This window comes from Leptosomus discolor, chromosome 1 (assembly GCF_034619465.1).
Source record: "Leptosomus discolor isolate bLepDis1 chromosome 1, bLepDis1.hap2, whole genome shotgun sequence".
NCBI classification, from domain to species: domain Eukaryota; kingdom Metazoa; phylum Chordata; class Aves; order Leptosomiformes; family Leptosomidae; genus Leptosomus; species Leptosomus discolor.
Genome location: NC_141391.1, coordinates 32,538,696 through 32,559,743, shown reverse-complemented (window position 1 = coordinate 32,559,743; position 21,048 = coordinate 32,538,696). Strand labels below are relative to the sequence as shown.

At 42.6% G+C, this 21,048-nt stretch overlaps 1 protein-coding gene across 4 annotated transcripts; it reads left to right on the top strand.

Moving 5' to 3' along the window:
• The first annotated feature begins 210 nt into the window (after positions 1 to 210).
• On the top strand, positions 211 to 20,628 carry GPALPP1 (GPALPP motifs containing 1). Of its 4 annotated transcripts, none has more exons than XM_086481964.1 (8): positions 211 to 299; positions 6,642 to 6,780; positions 9,319 to 9,414; positions 13,322 to 13,430; positions 17,003 to 17,137; positions 17,380 to 17,544; positions 17,955 to 18,053; positions 20,302 to 20,628. In XM_086481964.1, the coding sequence occupies exons 1-8, from the start codon at positions 215 to 217 to the stop codon at positions 20,518 to 20,520; spliced, it is 1,047 nt and encodes a 348-aa protein (XP_086338090.1). In that variant the 5' UTR covers positions 211 to 214; the 3' UTR covers positions 20,521 to 20,628. The 4 variants fall into 4 exon arrangements, with proteins under 4 accessions (XP_086338090.1, XP_086338091.1, XP_086338088.1 ...); XM_086481965.1 differs by having other exon boundaries at positions 6,636 to 6,780; positions 13,322 to 13,406; XM_086481962.1 differs by having other exon boundaries at positions 6,636 to 6,780.
• The last annotated feature ends 420 nt before the right edge of the window (positions 20,629 to 21,048 follow it).

The window sequence follows — 21,048 nt, the reverse complement described above, 5'->3', positions numbered from 1 at the left end:
GCCCCTTCCTCCGCCATGCGCTTCACGCTACCGCGTGGGGGGGGGGGGGGGGGGGGGGTCCACACCGGCGGCCGCTACGAAACGCGTCACTTCCGGGGGGGGCCTGTAGGCGCCCTCTGGTTAGTCCAGTTGATTGCGTCATCCGGCAGCACCGGAAGTAGGGCGGCGGAGGGGCGGGGAAAGGGGGGGGGGGGGGGGGGCGCGTCCCAACGCCATGGCCCGAGAGCTCATCGGTCCCGCGTTGCCCCCCGGTTTCCCGCGCTGCGTCGAGGAAGACCCGGATGAAGACTTCAGCCAGGGTAAGGCGTGAAGGGCGTCGCCGCCCCCCCCCCCCCCAGCCCCCGGGCAGCGGCTGCGCTCCGGGCCGGGCCGCACGGCCCGGCCCGGAGCGCAGCCGCTGCCCGGGAGCTGGGGGGGGGGGGGGGGGGCGGCTCCCCGTTACCCAGAGCGGCGGGGGGACAGGGGCGTGTGGTGGGGAAAGCGCGGTCGGAGTGAGGGGCCTCGGCGGAGAGGGGAAGCTGAACTTCACGGGGGGGTTTTGTGGTGATTTTTCCATTAAAAAACAACAACAAAAAAGAAATTTGACGTGATGGAGTGCCACAGATACGGAAGGGTGTAAAACTTGGGTTTTTGCTTTAAAAAAAAACAAAAAAAAACAAACCAACACAGTGTTGGTTTATTATTTTCCTACTCGAGTCCTCTCTGCGCTTTTAGACCAGTGTTCTTTAGTAGCTCCAGGTGTGAAGTTAGTGGGCAGGAGGAAAAAGCGGTGGTTGGGTCTTTGCTTTCCCCGTGTCAAACCAAACCACTTGACGAAACTGTCGTTTTTCAGCTTTCCTCGGGATGTAGAACTGGCTTGTGGTCAGCGAGGCGGTGGTGCCTCACCCGACGAGGTCTCTGGTGCTGAAAGCAGTCGCAGCAGCAGTGGGATCTCTCTGAGACCATCTGCAGTGGAGCTCAGCTTCCCAGTTATACTCTTACAGGATCAATGATATCTCTGGAAGCGGAGCGTTGGTACTCCCTGTCTTTAATCCGGGTTCAAATCACTAGTAAAACGTGTAGATGTGGCACTTCGGGGCATGGTTTAGTGCGCGTGATGGTGTGGATTGACAGTTTGGGCTTGATGACCTTGGAGGTCTCTTCCAACCTGATGACTCTGCGATTCTATATGTATTCGATTTGTGGTAGTGTTTCAGCGATCATTTGCTTATTCCAAACAAAACAGCTCCGGTGGGAAAGGTTTGCTGTGCTCGTCTGCTCTTCTCATTTTTTAATCCAGAAGAGGGAGCAATAGGAAGAGAGAGCAAAGCTCCTGCCTTAGCTGACACCTTAGCAACATCAGGCTCTGGGTCCGTAGCTCCCCTTTGTGCCAAAGTCCTGACACGCTTGTTTGAGCCGACGCAGCCTTTCCTATTCGTATTTGTGTTGATGGCTTATTCACTCTCTTTCTATCAACGTACTGATACAAGATAGGTATAAGTATGAATCCACCAGAGTAAGCTGAACTTATCATTAGGCTGTGCTTTCGTTTTACCAAGTGTTTTGGCAGTATCTAGTCTAGGTTATTCAGCCTAGTTTGTCCAATTTTTGTCCTAGTGTCCATCAGCTCCATAGTAGTACCGCTGTACTGGCAGATCTGCTTGGGGATTTCTGTGTGAAATGGGTGAAGGAATTTATTTGCCTTTAAAAAAAGAATATCAAAAAGCAAACCCCACGAAAAACCAACTACTGGGGGGTTGTTTATTTGTTTTTAGAACTTTTAAAAACTTTTCCTGACTTACAGCAGCTTGGCACAACAATTAAGCGTACCTGCTCAACGTGTGAGGCGTACTGCTGCAGTGCAGAGGAGGAAGAGAGAGCAAGTACTTTGGCGTAACACACTTTGTTGCATGGAAGTACAGCTCCGGCTGGATCCCTGCACCTGGAGGTTCTGAGTTGCAAAATCGTGTGGTGGGGCTGCCACAAGCGTTGTCTGCGCTGTAATACTGGCCGGGTCTTGAGACAGAATGGGTCTAGAAGTTGTTCTGGTATTATTTCCTTGTGTATTCTAGCTATTTTAAGCCCCTTTTAAAGCTGAACAGCTTTTCTAATATGTCTTCTTTCCTTGTGATCTCAGTGATATTTGAACTGTTCCTTGCTTTTCTTTAAGAACGCTTGGGGTTTTTTATTCCACTTTCATAGTTTTTCCTTCCCAACAGCAACAAAGTAGGACTTTGAGCAACCATTCTGAGAATTCTGTCAAAGAGGTTTCATTCAGAACTATATTATAATTTAAGAGAATAGGGCTATTTCAGTTGGAAGGGACCCACAAGGACCATCTAGTCCAACTGCCTAAGCAATTCAGGGCTGACCAGAAGTTAAAGCATGTTGTTAAGGGCATTGGCCGAATGCCTCTCAAACACTGACAGGCTTGGGGCATCAGCCACCTCTCCAGGAAACCTGTCCCAGTGTTTGACCACCCTCTCAGTAAAGAAATGCTTCCTGATGTCCAGTCTGAACCTCCCCAGTGCAGCTTTGAGCCATTCCCACGTGTCCTATCGCCGGATCCCAGGGAGAAGAGATCAGCACCTCCCTCTGCACGTCCCCTCTGGAGGAAGCCGTGGAGAGCAACGAGGTTGCCTCTCGGCCTCCTTTTCTCTGAACTAGACAAGCCCAAAGTCCTCAGCCGCTCCTCATAGTACATTGCTTCCAGCCCCTTCACCACTTTGTTGTCCTCCTCTGAACACATTCAAGGACCTTCACATACTTCTTAAATTGTGAGGCCCAGAGCTGCACACAGTAGTCAAGGTGAGGCTACACCAATGCTGAATACAGCGGGATAATTACCTCTAATGACTGGCTGGTTATGCTGTGTTTGATGCACCCCAGGGTGCAGTTTACCCTCTTGGCTGCCAGGTAAGCATTTATCTTCCATCCGTGATAGGCATTGCCGTGCTAGATGTAGCGAACAACATAAATGTCCTTTGATCCATTCTTAAATTTGTGTTTCTTTCATCTTTGTATGGATAACATAGAATCACAGAATGGTTTGGGTTGGAAGGGACCTTTAAAGATCATCTAGTTCCAGCTGTGGAAATAACAGCTCTGCTAATAGATGTAACTTTTAGCATGCAAATTCTTGCCCTTTTTTTTTTTTTTTTTTTTTTAAGTGGAGAAAAACTGAAGATACAGTAATTGTAATTTGTGTAATCTAATTGACATTGACATGTGGTGTTTTGCATTGTGAAACATGAGCGGAGTTAAAAGCTGGTTGTTCATTCCCTTGTGCATCCCTGCCTTGGAAGATAAGGGAGTAACCAAGGTTAAGTGCCAGTTGCTGCTCTGCCTGTAGGTCAGCACAGGGGGAGCTGAAATGGACTTTGCCAGGAGATACCAGTTTCCGCTGGTGTCAGAGAACTGACGCTACTCGAACGCTTAATCAGGACCAGGGTGGGGGCAAACGGTAGTTGGACATACTCAAAAGCTCATCCCTGCTAAATCCTTCAGCTTTCCTTCTTCAGTTTGTCACTGCCCAACCCATGGGACACACTCATCTCCCAGTTCTTCATCTCCCAATGACTCTTTGAAGCTGGCACATAAATGTGCTCCTGCTGGAATTTTCATACTTCCTTTGGCCCGATCATCCCTGCCTTTCTGCTGTCCTTGTACCAGCAGGAGACAAATACTAGGGAATGGCTAAAAAAACCCGGAGCCATCTCTGGCAGACGGGGGGGGTTTGACTATTTCAGCATTGAGGCCACATTTGTTGAAGCATGGATGTGTTGATGTGATATGTCGGAGTTGATCTATCACTGTTGCTGCAGATGAAAGACCCTACTCCTGTATGTCCTTCAGAGGTTCCCAGTGCCTGTCTGATGGCCTGGTGGAATTGCCAAATGCAGCCGAAATTAACCTAGCCGAAACAAAACAAAAGGTAGCTTTTCCTTTGGTTTCTGAATTGAATTGACGTAATTTTCAGGCAGACAGTGACCAGGCCAGCTCTATGGAGAGGGCAAGTCAGAGCAACGGTAGCAGGATGGCCACTTCTAGCAGCTGTGAAACATTCACTTCAGTCTGACTTGAGACTTATCCTTCACTCTGTTTCTCTCCTCTCCATTCTCAAAATTTTCTTCTCACACTTTCTTATTCCACTGTCCTGCTCTGAGTTATTTTGAGTTCTGGTTACTTCCTCGCTTTCCTGTAGCTCTACCATTGCCACATCCATTTCTCTTCCTCACCTCATTGGGTTTAGTTTCCTGACACTGAGCTTTCCTTTGTTCCTCCTTTGATCTGTGTCTTTACACTTTTCCATGGCTTGCGGGGAATTTCATTCACAGGCTTCTCGTTACATCTTGGCCTCCCTCCTCAGCCTTTGCTTTCTCTGCTCCCAGAATCTGTGCTTAGCAATTCCCATTCCTCCTTCTCTACTCTTTCCTCCAACTCCACACCCCACCCTGGTCCGTAGTTGTGTCCTTGCCTATGCTGATTGTTAGTCTCAGTCCGTACCATGACCATATTAATTTTTAATCCCCATTCTTCCAATTCTCTTTCTCCTCCACTTCTTTCACCATGTCCAATGACTTTTCCTTCCCCAGACTTTAAATGCTGTTTTCCCTTCATGAACCAGTCTCTGTGTCTATTATGTTTCTGGGTGTCCTGCTTAGGCTGCAGTTCCATGAACGAACAGTTCTTTCACAGGAGTGCTGTGTTTTGCAGTATTCTTTTTATGCCTCTTAAGTTCCCTGATCCAGCTTATTGCATAGCCCACGCAAACAGTCGTGCCAGCATAACAGAGAGGAATTGGGATAGAATGCATGTGTGTTAGCCCTGGTGTTGGACAACATGTCAGTGGGACCAGTCTCCTTCCTTAAATAGTTTTTGGTTTACTAGTTCTTCCCAGCTCACAAAGCTGCTCCCAGTTTTCTCTCTTCCTCTGCAGTATCAGACTCATCAGACTGCATCTCAGTTTGCCTCTTTTACCTCAAGTGCTATTTCTTACCTTTCTGCAATTGAAGCTCTGCTTTCATGATATCAGGGCACCAGGTGGCTGGAGAAAGCTGTTCTGTGGGTTTTGCCTGCTTTTTGAGTGCTTTTTATTCCGTGGTGTTTCTCATACCAAAATGGGAGGCTTCTTGATAGCAGTCTTTATTCCTATTTATCATTCATCTGTTGGTTCCCTCTCACCTTGAACTTACTTTACCTTTATAGGCTGGGGTGTTGTGTTTTTTTTCCTTCTTAGTGCTGAAATGGTTTTGTATGTCCTGGTTAAAGTCTTTCCCATTAAAACAGAAAACAGCATAAGTGGCAGGTCTGTCTGGATGCTTTGTAACTGGCGGACTGTCCTTGTTCTGTGTCTTGTGCTAAAGACAAGCAAAAGCTTTATGAAGCTCGCTTGAAGGACTCAATCTCTGCCTAGCCTTTGTCAGCTAACAATGGAACCATAATCTGCATCAGGTTTTGTTTTGCACCATCAAAGAATCATAGCTGTTTAACTGGAGAGGTAATTTCCTGGTACCTTTCATTTATGCGATTTTATTGCACCTCATCTTTTCATCGAACCCTTGACTATTCATAAAGCTAACAATGTCTTTTCAGCACCAAAACATCTTTCTGTCATGTCAGCCTTGGGCTCAATGCTTGAAATACTAAAAGGAGGAATGATGTCTGCGTTTCAGGATACTAAATCATCAGTAGGATCAAATCTCCGGATATTCATGCTGTGTGTGTGAACTGGTGCTGGCCCTGCATGTGCTGCTCTGGATCTGGGAAGGCGTCTTATCGGGGCACTGTTGCTGGTCTTTGCTTACTCCAGCTGGCTCTGTGTTGATTGAGCCTGTGCGGGTGTCTGTGTTAAGTGTCTTCGTTTGGGGGGCATTTGCTGTTAGGAGGCTAAGCTACTTCTGACCCGGTGTGCGTGGTACTATATCCAAATGAGTCTATAGAGAGCTGTGCCTGCTGGTGGGGAGTGTGCCAGGGACAGCTCAGGCCTGTTAGCAATGTTAGCGTCTGAATTTTTCCTTTGCTGGGATATTGCCCTCCCTCCTCGTTACTCCAGAGCATGAAGGCTTGACTGGAGCATTGAGAGCTCCATCCACTGCTCTGGCCTTCTAACAGCAATGATTCTTTGAAGTCTGAATGCCTAAATCATCCGGTTTTTGGCAGAATAATTAAATCTGTGCCTGCTGTTCAGGCGTAGCTGAACTGGGAATAACCTTAAATGTTAAATCATTCCTAAAGCAGGCTGGCAATTAAATTCCACTAATCTGTAGTCTCCCATTCAGTGTATGGACAAATGACGTGATTCTTCACTAGGAAGCTTCAAATGCTATATTAAGGAGGTAGCTTCTTTTAAATATACCAGTTTCTACCATATGTATTGTAAATCAGTTGTTAGATTAAAAAAGGGCTTTCAAGTCCTGTTCCAGAAGGCACTCACGTAGTGATGTACTAATTTAATTCAGGCAGGGGTTGTTCATTGAAATATGGTGCTGAAAAAGTAACTTCTAAAAGTTTGTTTAGATATCTTCTCTAAATGCTAGACAGAGCAATGTTGAATAAACTTAATTCCAGGTCGGTATGTGTTTTGGGAAATACCAAGATAGATCATACTAATTTGAAATGTTTAATAAGTTTCCCAAATAACTCTGGATGTTCAGTTGCAGGGCCAGCGCTGCCTCCAGGCTATAAAAGCAGCTGTAGCTCAGAAACTCCTGATAGTGATGACGACTCAGAATCTCTTCCTCTACCCAGAGATGCAAACAGAGATTCTGAAGAGGAGACAGAAGGAGGTCCAGCACCCAAGTGAGTATGTTCTTAGGTTATTTGTATATTTACACTGCATTGTAAATGAAATGTCTGCGTAAATTATGAGTAAGGGACAGTATTATATAAACAGAAAGGTAAACCCTGTACCTGTGTAAAACCTGATGACACGTTCTGCATGTGCTTTGTGGTCAAGAATGTTCAGCTGACCTGCAGTGGAATTAAGTTATTTAGGACGATCAAATCCCTGTACCTCTCTGAACTTGAACATAGAGAAGTCTATGGGACCTGACGAGATGCATCCCAGAGTCCTGAGGGAATTGGCTGATGCAGTTGCCAAGCCACTCTCCGTGATATTTGAAAAGTCCTGGCAATCAGATGAAGTCCCTGCTGACTGGAAGAAAGGAAACATTATGCCCATTTTTCAAAAAGGGTAGAAAGGAGGACCCTGGGAACTACTGACCTGTCAGCCTCCCCTCTGTGCCTGGGAAGATCATGGAACAGATCCTCCTAGAAGCTATGCTAAGGCACATGGAGGACAGGGAGGTGATTCAAGACAGCCAGCATGGCTTCACCAAGGGCAAGTCCTGCCTAACCAACCTAGTGGCTTTCTACAATGGAGTGACAGCATCAGTGGACAAGGGAAGAGCTACAGATGTTGGCTGTCTGGACTTCTGCAAGGCCTTTGACGTGGTCCCCCACAACATCCTTCTCTATAAGTTGGAGAGATATGGGTTTAACGGGTGGACTGTTCAGTGGATAAGGAATTGGCTGGATGGTCACATCCAGAGCGTAGTGGTCAATGCTTGATGTCCAGATGGAGGTCAGGGATGAGCGTTGTCCCTCAAGGGTCCGTGCTGGGACCAGTATTGTTTAATAACTTTATCAATGACATAGTGGAATAAAGTGCACCCTCAGCAAATTTGCAGATGACACCAAGCTGGGTGGTGCAGTGGATATGCCAGAGGGACGGGATGCCATCCAGAGGGACCTGGACAAGCTTGAGAAGTGGGCCCATGTAAACCTCGTGAGGTTCAACAAGGCCAAGTGCAAGGTCTTGTGTTTGGGCTGGGGCAACTCCCAGTATCAATAAAGGCTGGGGGACGAAGGGATTGAGAGCAGTCTTGCCGAGAAGGACTTGGGGGTGCTGGTATTTGAGAAGCTGGAAGTGATCCGGCAATGTGTGCTCGCAGCCCAGAAAGCCAACCGTATCCTGAGCTGCATCAAAAGAAGCCCATGGCCAACAGGTTGAGGGAGTGATATTCCCTGTCTACTCTGCTCTGGTGGGACCCCAGCTGGAGTGCTGTCCCAGCACAAGACAGACATGGACCTGCTCAGGCAGGTCCAGAGGAGGGCCATGAGGATTATCAGGGGCCTGGAGCACCTCCCTTATGAGGATAGGCTGAGAGAGTTGGGGTTGTTCAGCCTGGAGAAGAGAAGGCTCCGGGGAGACCTTACAGTGGCCTTTCAGTGCTTAAAGGGGGCCTATAAGAAAGATGGGGGGCAATCTTTTCAGCAGTAGTTGTTGTGATAGGACAAGAAGTAATGATTTCAAACTAAAGGAAGGTAGATTTAGACTGGATGTAAGGAAGAAATTTTTTACAGTGAGGGTGGTGAAACACTGGCACAGGCTGCCCACAGAGGTGGTAGAAGCCCCATCCATGGAAACAGTCAACGTCAGGTTGGACGGGGCTCTGAGCAACGTGACCTAGCTAAAGATGTCCCTGCTCACTGCAGGGCGTTGGACTAGATCACCTATGAAGGTCCCTTTCAGCCCAAACCATTCTGTGATTTGTGTGTTTTGTTTTGGTTTTGCAATTAAATTAATAACATCCTTAATGTTTTGCTTGTTTATACTAAGGACAGACACCACTTATCGTGTATGTAGGTATTTGGTACTTGAGTTTTGCCCTGTTTCTGGTAAACTGCCTCTCATTGAGAGCTCTTAATATCTAATTATGGGTGTGAATTTATGCATTCAATTAAGTCAACTCTAATGAAGAAAACCCAAATTGTTTAACAAATAACAGGAGTCTGCGCATACTCTCATTTGGTAGGGTTGATTGCTCACAGTTGTTCAGAACTTGTGTGTGTTTGTGCTAGGCCTTGCATAAGGGACTCGAAGGGCATTGTGCCATCTTAATGAGTGATGGAGGAATTATTACTTTTTGCTTGTCTTATTCAACAGTTTTTCAGTTAATTAGAATTGAACTGAGAAAAATACTAGTCAAAATGCAGACAGTGTATAAAAATGGAGAAAGAAGTGTGCTGAATTTAAAGTTACTTTGTGACTAGTAAATGGTATTTCAACATCATACTACTCTTCTTTCTACAGCAAAAGCATTCTTAATATTTTTTCAAATGTCAGAGCATTTTTGGAGTGAAGCTTATGCTCCCAAATTTTTAATTGCTTCAAATTATTTTGGATCCTTTTGCTCTGTTTCCTTGGTAACAGAAAGATATTTAGTACATAAGACTGTCTCACATAATTTTATGGTTTTTTTTTTTCCTTTTTAAAATGTAGATAATTGCTATGCATGTCAAGGTAATTATTAAGAGAAATCTTTGTATTTGCAGAAAGCCAAAAAGAATTCAGGAAGACGATGATGATGATGGCTTTTTTGGGCCTGCTCTTCCTCCTGGATTTAAAAAACAGGATGATTCTCCAGAGAGGTAATTAAAACAGAATTATATTAAGGCTCTTTTCCTTGAAACACAGTTATTTTAGAGAAAATATTTTGTGGTACTATTACAGAACACTTTGGTTTTGCACTTCAGATACAGATGATTAGAATTGCTTCCTCCACATTCTGAGAACAGCAACAGCATTCCCTTGAAATGGAGCACACAGCCCTCCTAGCCCTGGTTGGAAGTTTGGAGGGAAAAAGAGCAAATGTGAATTGGCTGAGTTATATTTTGAACGTCAAATTTCTTCCATTTCTTATGATAGGTCTCAGATTAGTGCAGAAAAAATAACAGGTACAAAGACTCATAATTCTAGTTCATTCTAGGCTGTGAGGGAGTAGGGCAGTTAGCTTTTGTGTGGTGCAATACCATGCAGATTGTTGGAACTGTCCTAATCCACCCAGGATTAGTGTTTCTCTGTCTCCAGGTAGAAAACTAACCTGAACCGTGTAGGTTTCTAGAAATCAAGCTGTTAGGTTAGGCAATAAATAAGCATTATTTATAGCCTCCATCAGGAAGCTTTCCATTTGATTGCACGCAATTATAAAATACTTTGTGGAAAAAAAACTTACTTATGGATTTTCTGTGCAGAATTCAACCATGTCTTACAGCCTCCTAGTCTTTACGTCAATCTGTCCCCTTCCTTCTATAATTTGAAATGATAATCCATAGTGAAACTGGTACTTCCCAGGGGACGTTTATTGATGAAAGGTACAAAAGAGTCCCTTGGTCACTATGATCTTCCTCAGAGCAATAGGGAGCTGTTAGATAAAATATATCAATACCTACCTGTCAGGTATGAGTTTTCAGTTCTAGGAAAGTGACTCAATTTGTTGTTGAGCTGTGTAGTATACCATCTTGAACGAAATTTCAAAGTTGAAATTTTTTTTAGTTTGGATAAATTTTTACGTTGCTTGGCAGCAGTTAGGAAGACAAGAATTTATGTAACTAAGGTTATTTGGAAGTATTCTCTTTGTATCTGTTTGGTTACACTTTGCTGTAATCGACAAACGCTTTTGTAAACGTTGAGTATCATGCTCAGTGGGCTTGTTCGGTGCTTTGATGGTCCCAGGAGTAACTAATATTTTTTTCCTTGTGTTTCATATGCAGAACATGTTATTTTAATTATAAAATTTAGGAAGTCACTAAAATTCATGTGATCTCTAATAAAGAAAATAAATGCCTGTGCCTTTCAATATCAGCAGAGGAAGCCTTCTTGCTTTCTTGATTTTTGACATGAATACTCTTGTGGTTAAAAATGTTATGCCAAAGTTTGCAGAGGAAAAGAAGAAGAAAAGAGGTAGCTTGTAGTTTGAAAGTTAGTGAAATGATCAGTAACACAGGTGGTCACCCATTGTATAGTCTTAGTCTTTTGTATGTGTACCCAACCTTTATTTCTACTTAGCAGTTTATTTCCAAAATGGTGGATAACTTGCATTTAGACATAGAAGGCAAGAGTCTGCCCTGTGTCTGTGAGTACGAGCGATTAAAGGCACTTGCTGGCTGTCTGGGGTTTTTTGTCCTAGCTCACCATACAACTGCTCCGAGCACACACTGAGAAAAGCAGATTGAGCAGAGCTGCTTTGCGCCCAGCCCGATTCCCTGAATAGGTGGGAAAGGTGTGATGTGTGGGAAGAGCCTTGTCTATCTTCCACCCCCGCACACCTGGCAGTCTGGTTGTGCTGACACGATGAGGTGCGTTAGCTGTGCAGGGTGTAGACACAATGCTGTTAACTGTCTCCCCAGTGCAGTGTTGAGCAGATTGACGATCTAGCCATGAATAATTGGCACAAGTGCAGGCTGTTCGTTTCAATGTATGGACAGACTGTTTATTAGCTCTCTGTGACATAGTCGTTCTTTCAGAAAAGCTTTTGTTCTGTTACATCTTTTCCAGACTTGTTAAAGCAACATATTCATGATTAGGAGCAGCTCATGTGGCAATTTGCAGCTTGTTAAAAATTGCTTGAGTCATTCCAGCATTAAAAAAAAAAAATATATATATATATATATATATATGAACAGGTTTCCTTCAACTTTGGAAAAGATATTGCTGTTTATCTATGTTAGACAGAAGTGCAGCACTCATAAATATTCCTGAAGTATTCACACATCAAGGTAAAGAGCAAAGGTTATCTTAAAAAATTTTAAGTTCTACATCAGAAGAATGCTCAAATGCCCATCTTGAAACATGCATTAGCAAGGACTCAGAGTCCAACAACAGGAAGTTGTCTTTGCTGTATATGAAATCCAGTATTCCTTAAATGAAAGCTTAATTCATAAGTTTGGGGTGCTTTTTCGAATGTGTATAGATAGATACTGCAGTTGCCAGAGCAGCAAAATGTGTTTAACAGAGTTTTATTTAGATTCACTTCACCTCTTCAGAGAGCCTTTGGACATCCAGGAAACTGTCAGGAATCATGTCGGCTGTATGCTGCTGAGGAAAGACCCAAACAACAGGGTTATTCATGTGGGGAAAAAAAAAAAAAAAGGCATAGAAATGGAAAGTGTGGGAGGGATGAATATGGAACCATTTTCTATTCCTTGGAAGAGCCTTTGAGCTGTGACAGAAGCAAGGCAGAGTATTTGAGATCTGCTCTTTTTCACAAGTTGCACAGATACAGCCCACAACATAGATGTTCTTATATATTTTAGTAGAAAGCTTTTTTTATCGTTTGGTTTAACTGTCTCTCCATGCAAAATAAAGGTACTTGTATGCTAAAATAAAAGATTATTTTGGCCATATCTGTATAGGTTTAAATTCAATCTCTTTAAACTATACTGGGAATTTAAAATATGCGCTTAACAACAAAGCAGTCAGGAAGGAACAGAGGAAAATAAAAGCTGTTTCTTTTTTGCTGCAGCTAGGTGGAAGTGGAACTTCAGATTTAACCCAGACTTCTTGCTTGGGTTTGAAACTTCACCAGTGCCCTTGTCCTGGCCTGGGCTCGCATTTACTGCTTGTGTCTGTCTGTGGTTGGCTTTCTACATAATTCAGTTCATGTTGTGTTACGTTTGATTGCCCTGAAGCTCAGAAGTTGAAGATCATAATAACAAACATAATCAACCAAAGTCTCTGCTGATCCATTGTGAGGATACTGTCACCTGGATATTTCTTCAGGTGAAAATTGTTTGCTTTTTTAATTAGCTTTTATTAGCTTCAAAGAATATGATAGTGGATTATTAAGGGGAACTTGTGCACAAAAGTCTTTTCAGTGCTACAGGCACAGTTCGTGATATGGTTTGAACTGGTGTCATCATTGAAAAGAGATTCTCACCTTTCTATGTTCCTGGAAACAATCAAATTATACTGCTTGCAGAGCTGCTGTGTAAAAACAAATTAGTGAAGTTACCTGGAATCACAGAACTTTTCTTCTCTCATCCCCACTCTGAGGGAAAATAAACTTAAAATCAGAGTAGTTCACTGATTCTGTTTATTGACGGACAGTGAAACTGTGGTGCAAGGCAAGAATTGTCTTTGTTGCTAGAGAAAGAGTAGCATCTATCTGACATCCCACCTTTCATTGCTCTTGAATCTGGTGAAGGAAGCTAGGGAAGAAAAAAGTGGGTTTTCGTGACTACATGCTGCAACTTTCCCGTTTTCTTGCATCCCAGCTATCTGCAGAGGTCCTCCTGGAAAACTGAGATGCTCTTCTTCAGTTACTTCTACGGGGTGCGCATAGGGGGCATGCTTGGCATGCGGAGGAAGCAGAATCACACTTCTCCTCAGCATTTGGTTTTTATTTTTATATTAATCTATAACATTTTTTTTCCTGCAGGAAACAGTGTAAGGCTGACATTTAATGTACTGTCCATGTTGGTTATGTTACTTTCTTTTTTTTTTTTGTCCCTCAACTGAAAACCAAGATTTTTATTTTTTTTTTTTTCTCTTCTCAAGGCCCATTATAGGTCCTGCATTACCACCTGGCTTTAGGAAACCTTCGCAGGACACCGGGAATAGCAGATGTTCCATAGGACCATCTGTTTCATCAGAGTTCTGCGCCCAGGTTTGTGAAAAGAGAAGCTGTTTGGTTTAGTACAAGCTATCTGAAATGCTTAAACAAGTAGGAGCCTGAAAAAGTCTACTAGACATATTTTTCAGCATGACAGTTTAATTTTAGACCAGAAAGTGTCTAGCATATTTTTTTCTGAGTCAAATGCTGAAGCATAAACAAGCCTTAAAAAAGAAAAAGGCTGGTCAGGTTTGTTGTGATTTTGGTAGTAGATGGATGATGCACTCACTGAACACAAGAGATCTAGGCACCCTAAACTGCAGTCACAGTAATTCTGCCTAATATTTTCCCATTGTTTCCTTTGGTGTGATGTCTTTCACATGTGAAGGTCTTGGCAAAGTTTGAATTCTTAAAGACATTGAAGAACGTGATGCAACCTGTTAGAATGAGAATATTTACCTATAATTCAAGCTTTTACTCCTTTGCTGATGTGGGAGTAAAATGGTATTTCACATATCTTCACCTCCTTAAAGATGTTGATTAGTAGATGCATTAAATAAGTTTATCCAAAAGAATGCAATCAAGAATGACACTAGAGTGTCACTAATTGTTCTTATCAATAGCAAGATGATACCTGTAACTGGGAGTAAGGTGGGGCAGGACAGTGACACTCACATGATTTTTCGTTCCGTCTTTTTTGACCGTTCTCGTCAGGTGAGGTAAAATCTGGGTAGAAGTCCTGTAGTCTAATCCCTAGCTGCAAAATAATGCATGGACCGTTAAAGAACATTCAGGAATAAGATGTGTGATGAAATACAGCTGGAAGTATGGGGAAGATTCAGCTCCCTAAACATGGGCCTCTGGTACCGTTCTGAGGGATCAGAGTCGTCTGCAGCGGGCTGGCAGATAGGGAGTAGCACCTTAGAGAGGCTTGCATCCTTCTTGAGCAGCACCTCTTAAGCCAGGCAGGATACCCTAAGGCATCAACAAGGGTGCTGGATACCAGTGTTTGGGCAATTGAATCTCTCTCATGCTATGATAAACTAAATATTAATTCCTTGTGAGAATTAACAGTTATTCTGTTTATTTCTAAAATATTTATATTTTTAAGTTTAACTCCCAGAGACTATGGGACTTGCTAGATGTGCTAGGAAGGAATGAGGTAAAGGCTGCTCTGGAACTTCACTTTTTTGATTAGTAATTGCAAAGTATATGGTTCTGCAGCCTCCTTCAGCGAGTGTTGTCATAATGCTTCATGAAGAATGATTGTCTGACATTTTTAAGATACTCATAGTCTTGTAATTCCAAATAACAATTAAACAATTTATCACAATGACAAGTCTCTTAAGGCAGGGATGTCAAAACTGGTCTGCTGATCTATTTTACAAACAAAAAAGTCTCTTTTCTCCTAAATAGATCTTCTAGCATCAGCTTTTTTAAAGCTATTGCAAAACTTAGCTTATTTCTTTTTTTTCTCTTCCTAATAAAAGTCTTATCTTTTTTTTTTTACCTTTGAATATGATGAGTAATTTTTTTGTTGTTGTTTATTTTGTTTTAATTTAGAGGCAGCTTATTTGCATGCTTCACTTTATATCGATTTCCCCTTCCCCCTGAAGGCAGTATTTTTTAATGTTTGTTTAATTTCATCTTGTTTGAGGCAGGTGGTAATGGAGTGGATTGAACTTAAGACTAATGAGAAAGGAAATGAGACACGCTTCTTCAATTAAAACTCAGCGTGGAATTTGTCTTTCATTTTCAACTGCTTTACAATACAACTTACTATGAAAGTCTTACATCTTTGCATTTTTTATTCGTTTGTACACAGAAGTGTTTTACTACTTTGGTTTCTCAAGATGGTTATTCCTCTTTCCCACCAGCTCCTTCTTTTAAAAAAATAGAGAGAGAATGCAGTCACCTCATTCTCCAAACGTTAAAGCAATATCACAGTGGTGGAAAACTCTGAAAACTTGACTATGTAGATGTTTTTTGAGAAAAATGACAAGAGAAATTGGTGTTACCACCTTGCATTGATGGTGTTTATAAATGACCAGCTATTTCTCACCCTCCTCAGTCTTTCAGATCCATTTTGTGCAACTGATCATACAGCCATTAAATTTGAGAAGCCCCTTCTTGCACCCTGTGGCCCACAGCCATGTGTAGCTGTGTCTCATGCTGCCTGAAAGTTCCCTTCCCCGTTCATACCTGTGCTGACTCCTGAAGGCGGAGGGGGCCAACTGGCTTGGCTGGCTTGGAGCAGTGACATTAAAGCACGCCCGTTTCTGTAGCAAATGGCACACATGGGAATAAAGTGGCTTATTTCACACCTGCTGTCTTCCTCAGCCCGAATCCTGCTACAGCAGTGTGATGCCAGCAGCCTGAAGCATTAGGCTTGAACTCAGAGTAGCAGGATACCTTCCCTGCTCTCCTTCTCCTTTCACCCGTCCTCCATTCCCCGTGCTCCCACTAGGTGACTCTTCTAGTGAGGTTCTGTACTCTGTTCTGGTATTCTCCCCTGGGTCACCTCTGCCTCAGGCGCCTTATTTTACATGGAAGGCTCCTGATACTGTTTTTCCACTGCTCATTGCTCTTGAGTCCTTGTCTTCTCCAATGGTGTCATATCTTGGTTCTAGGATGTCCACCTGGTAACCAGAGTTTGGCATGACAAAAACCAAAGCCATTCCCCCCCACCTTCTTCATCCTTCATTTGAAACGTCTTTGCCACCACCTTACCTTCTCAAGTAGCGCTCTGTGCTTCCTGAGCGTACAGCCTTGTCGTCATCCTTCTCCCGTTGCTTTATCACCCACGTTCCGTCTGTGGCTGAATCTTTTCACTTTTGTAGATGTTGGGCACCTTAGCTTTGGTTCCAGGGCACTGTGGCGTCACCACTTTCTGCCTAGTTCTGCCTCTGTCCACATCTGTACTGTTTTAACTTGGAGGGACCTGCGAGCTTTCTGTACAACCCCTGGCATCCGCAAAGATTCTTGCTCGCACCTAATCCTTTTCAAACTTAGTTTTTTGAGCTGTTCTCCAAATAGTTGCTGAGAGTGCAATGTCAAAAGGGATCGAAGAAGCGAATGACAGAACCAAGAGATTAGGCTGGCAGATAGCGTACACCCAGGGGTGTAGCGCCATGCATGCCATTCTACTGCATGTTAATCTTCCTAGCGTCCTGGCAGAATCTGAGCTCGAAACAGTTCTCCTTGCAGTGCAAAATTGCGATCCCTATTCCAGAGATGCATCCAAATGTTGCTAGTGATGGCAAAGCCCAAAGTATCCAGATGGATGCTCGTGTGTTTTAGGTTTACCCGTGGCCACAGAGGCTACCTGGCTGCGTGCAGAGCAATGTGCGGTAGCAGGACTTTGTGTACTGCCACTGTTTACCAGCAGTTTTGCCTCAGACAAGAGGGAATGCTTTTGGAAACACGGAGACCCAGTATCCGTGTTAAAGTGCTAGAACAGCACTTAATCTGGATTTTTAATCCGAGTTTTTTGTTATCTGACTGGCAGGTGCATTGTTTTAGGTTTATATGCTCTTCTAGACAAAACCATTCTAAGCCTATGAAGCTAAAGTGTTTCTCAATGGGTCTTAGCAGTACGGTTGAGAGAATTGTTTTATTTTTGGAAGGTAACAGATAGTAGTGAGGAAGAAGAGAATCTCATAGGCCCAATGCCTGCGAAAGGACCAGTGGAGTGTGATGTGACTAAAGAATTTGAACGCAGAGCTCAGAGAATGAAGGAAAAGCTTACTTCAGCAGACAGTGTAAGTTGGATTTCTTAATTTCTGAGATTTTGTTGCTGGAGTGTATTTGTATTTTTCTTTGCCTGTTTCTGTGTGAACCCAGTTGCAGCTCTGCTCGGGATGCTAAGTGTTCACAATTGTTGAGGCAAGGAAAAATCCATGATTTCTGCTGGAAGCTAAGAGATTCAGACAGCAATTTCTGATTATGCTTTTTTTTAACTCTTCCCCCATCCTTTGCCCCCTGCCCCATTTCTTTTGTAAAGGATGAACCCAAGCAAGTTACCAGGGAATCGTGGATGACAGAGCTTCCACCGGAATTGAAAAGCTTTGGATTTGGCCCAAGGACATTTAAGAGAAGAGCTGATGACAAATCAGGCGATAGATCTATTTGGACAGATACTCCAGCTGACAGAGAGAGAAAAGCCAAGGTGAGCATTTATTCATTCATATACATCTGCAGGCAGTATGTATGTTGTTGATTCTATGATATTCTGTGAAAACAAAGTAAAGGTACCCCGAGTTGTTCAAGGAAATTTTTTTTCCCCAGTTTTTTGTTATCAAAGCTTACTAATTCAGGCTTAAAGGTAAAGGCAAGGAAATAACGATTTTAAGTAACATTGATATTCCTTTATTCCCACTCCCTTCTGCAGTAGTCAGGTACTCTGCCTCAGCTCATTGAATTTCCAGATACAGTGTGTCCGGTTTCTTTTATCAAGCTGAGCAAAAAATATCTGGTGGCCTCTACCCTGCAGATTTAATTACAGAAAATATAGATTTCCTTGCTTTTTACTTCAGACACTGTGATTACTATATCGTGTGATTTGCTTCTACTCATCAGGAAAGAGAAGAGTCAAAAAAGTCAACCAGTAAGGATAACGAAGAAATTGTATTATCTGGGAGAGACAAGAGATTTGTTGAGCAGGTGACTTCGTACAATGTAAGTGTAATAGCAAAATACTTCCTCTTCCTGCATTTCCTTTAATTCTTCATTCTTTTCTTCTGGTTCTCTCATTTCCAGCACTGCTGGTTTCCATGGTGATGCCACTACAGTCTTCCCTTTTAGTGCCTTTACTGCTGTTTAAGTCATTAGACTTCAACAAGAGCAGGATTGGGTCCTCCAGACACTGTTGAAAACCATATGATACAATTGGGGTTTGCATATATTGTCTCAGTTTTAGGTGGTGTTTTTCTTAAAAAGTCCTCATGTCAGGATGTGGTTGCTGGGTGCAGACAACCTTCGTTCAAATACCAGCTTGCTTCACCGAATCACCAACATCCCAAGAATAAAACCATAGTAAAGGTTTAACTTTTAGGACAAAATATGCATAAACTCAAAGGAAGCTTGATGGGCTAAGCAGATCACTGCGTTAATTACACTATGTAATTAATTGCATTAGCTGCTCATTACAACAGCATTGTTACATGAAGTTTTCCCCAGTCTCTGCAGAACCGGATAATTTTCACAGCCAGATGTTGATTACTAGAAATCTGAACTCCATGTCGGATTCCCTCTCACGTTTCTGTCTGCCAGCCCTGTCCACCAGAGTGCATGGACTGTTGCCTGCCCTACAGCTGTTCGTTCCAGTTGTTCCCTGATTTATGGCCTGAAGTCTTACGGAAGGCAGCCTGGTCTCTTGAGAGTGTAATTAACTTGGGAATCACAGCCGAGGCTTATGTTACATGATTGAAGTTTATCTGTCACTTTCAATTATTTATTTGTGGTTCATTAAATCACCTTTCCCTCTTAACTTAGAGGCTTGCAAATCCAAAGCTATTTGCTTGCTGTCTTAAATTTCTTCTGTATTGTCTGTTTCTACTGTCATTATGAATGTAGTAGAACAATTTTCATGTAAAACTACGGCTTTTGCTCTGTACCATTGTCAGAATAAAACATATGTAGGCCCTTATTGTTTCTAAGGTTAATGGAGTTCTCTCTCAAAAAGAAAAAAGCAAGCTTCTTGTTTAAGAACAATGTTTCTTGAGTTGTTTTGGTGGGTTTTTGTTTTTGTTTTTAAAATGAGCTCTTTCCTGACTTTCAGGTGGTTGATTTTTTTTTTCTTTTAATGTTTTTTCCTCTATTCTTTCCTATTTCTTTCTCCACTGACCTTTCTCAAGGATACTTTCACAGAACAGGAGCTTTAATTCTTCAAACAGTTTCTTACAGTTAATTCTTTCAGTGCTGATGCCCATAGACTTTCTCTGGTGCAATTCTGTCAACACTAACGCAGCTACACCATGAATAAGTATTGTCTATTTTCTGTTTTCCATGAGAATAATTTCTTATGTCATGTGTGAATTATTATTTGTATGTGTGATGAGGTAAGCGTTTGCACAAGGAGTGAAGGAAAATGAACCTTCAGAATAAAGGTCTTGTGTTCCTCGACATGAGAAAGCAGAGCTGCTCATCTTCAGCTCTTCCTGATGAGAGAATTGGTTTGGACTAATCTTTTGGCTGGTTTGTAATGATTCAGGAGTCTGAGAAATTGACTACTTAAGGGTACACAAACAGATTTTGCCTGAGTAAAGGAAGGGCCACGCAGTCTTGTGAGAACTAATCCTGCTTCTGTGTGAAATCAGCAAAAGTTTTATGTTGTATTTGGGCTGGATCATGCTTTTCAATAAACGCAGCTGGAGTCCTTGACTTGGCAAAACACGTGCTGTAGCTCAAACCTGCGACTTTGTCCTGTGGGCTTGCGACAGATGATTCAAATACTGTAAAGTTAAGAGCACACATTAGAAACACGGTAGTGCGTGAGAGTGAGATCAAAAGGGTACCTAGCCTGTTCCTGCCCCAGCAGTGACCAAAACCAGATGCTTAGGGGAAGCGTATAAGAAGCTGGGCCTGGACATTGAGATATTTCTCTCGACATGTTGTCTTGTCTCTGCTAGTAATGGGAGAGCAACTTTCATATTTCTTTTGCATTATTTTTATAATTGATCTCCACTGTCTGTGGAGATTCAGCAACATTATGGGTATCTTTAATGTCATGTTATTCAGCATAGACAAGATTACATGCTCTTTCCACTCTGCGTATGCTAAGTTTATTCTGTTTTCCAGTTACTAAGCTGTCTTCTTTTTCTGGAATTTTTAGCATTCCTAATTCCAATCTTTCCATTTGAGTTTTCTGTACGCTGTTGGTATTTTGTAATACTTTATTTCCTCTCCCTTTTTCCCATTTTTCCAGGAGTCAAAGAGGTCAGAGTCTCTCATGGACATACATCAGAAAAAGCTAAAGAGCAAAGCATCCGAAGAAAAGAACAAACCTCAAGAAAGAAGGCCGTTTGACCGAGACCGGGATCTCAAAGTCAATCGGTTTGACGAAGCACAAAAGAAAGCTCTTATAAGAAAATCCAGAGATCTGAATACTAAATTTGAGCATAGTAAAGGCAATATGTTTTTATAGCACAAAATGACGCTTTTGTGAAGTGAAGGCTATTAAACTTTGAATGCTTAATTTTTTAAGTATTTTTCTGTAAATATTTGTATGCAAAATAAATATCCTGATGTTTAACTATTTTCCCTTGTCTGTAAATACTGTGTTAGGGAGGATCATTGTCTTGGTTTGAAAAGACAGGTGTCTGTGGAGGAAGGCAGGAGCCTCCCTTGAAATGGAGAGTGTAACCCCCTTCCCTCCAAACTATTATAATTTTGAAATTAACGGGCCTTCAGGCAAAGATATGGGGAATAGGAATAACAGTTCTTTACTAATATATATATGTATATAACACAAGGCAGGGAAAAAACAAACAACCCACTAGTTTACACTGACAAGAGTCAGGAATACAACCTGACACCCTGTTAGGGTGGCAGTAGCAGTCCGATAAGATGCTGGCTGCAGTCCTCCTGAAGTGGTGAGTGTAGTTCTGTGGAAGCAGCGATCAGGTAAAAGAGTCTGGTCTTCCTCCGAAGGTCCAGTGGTCGGCAGGTAGCT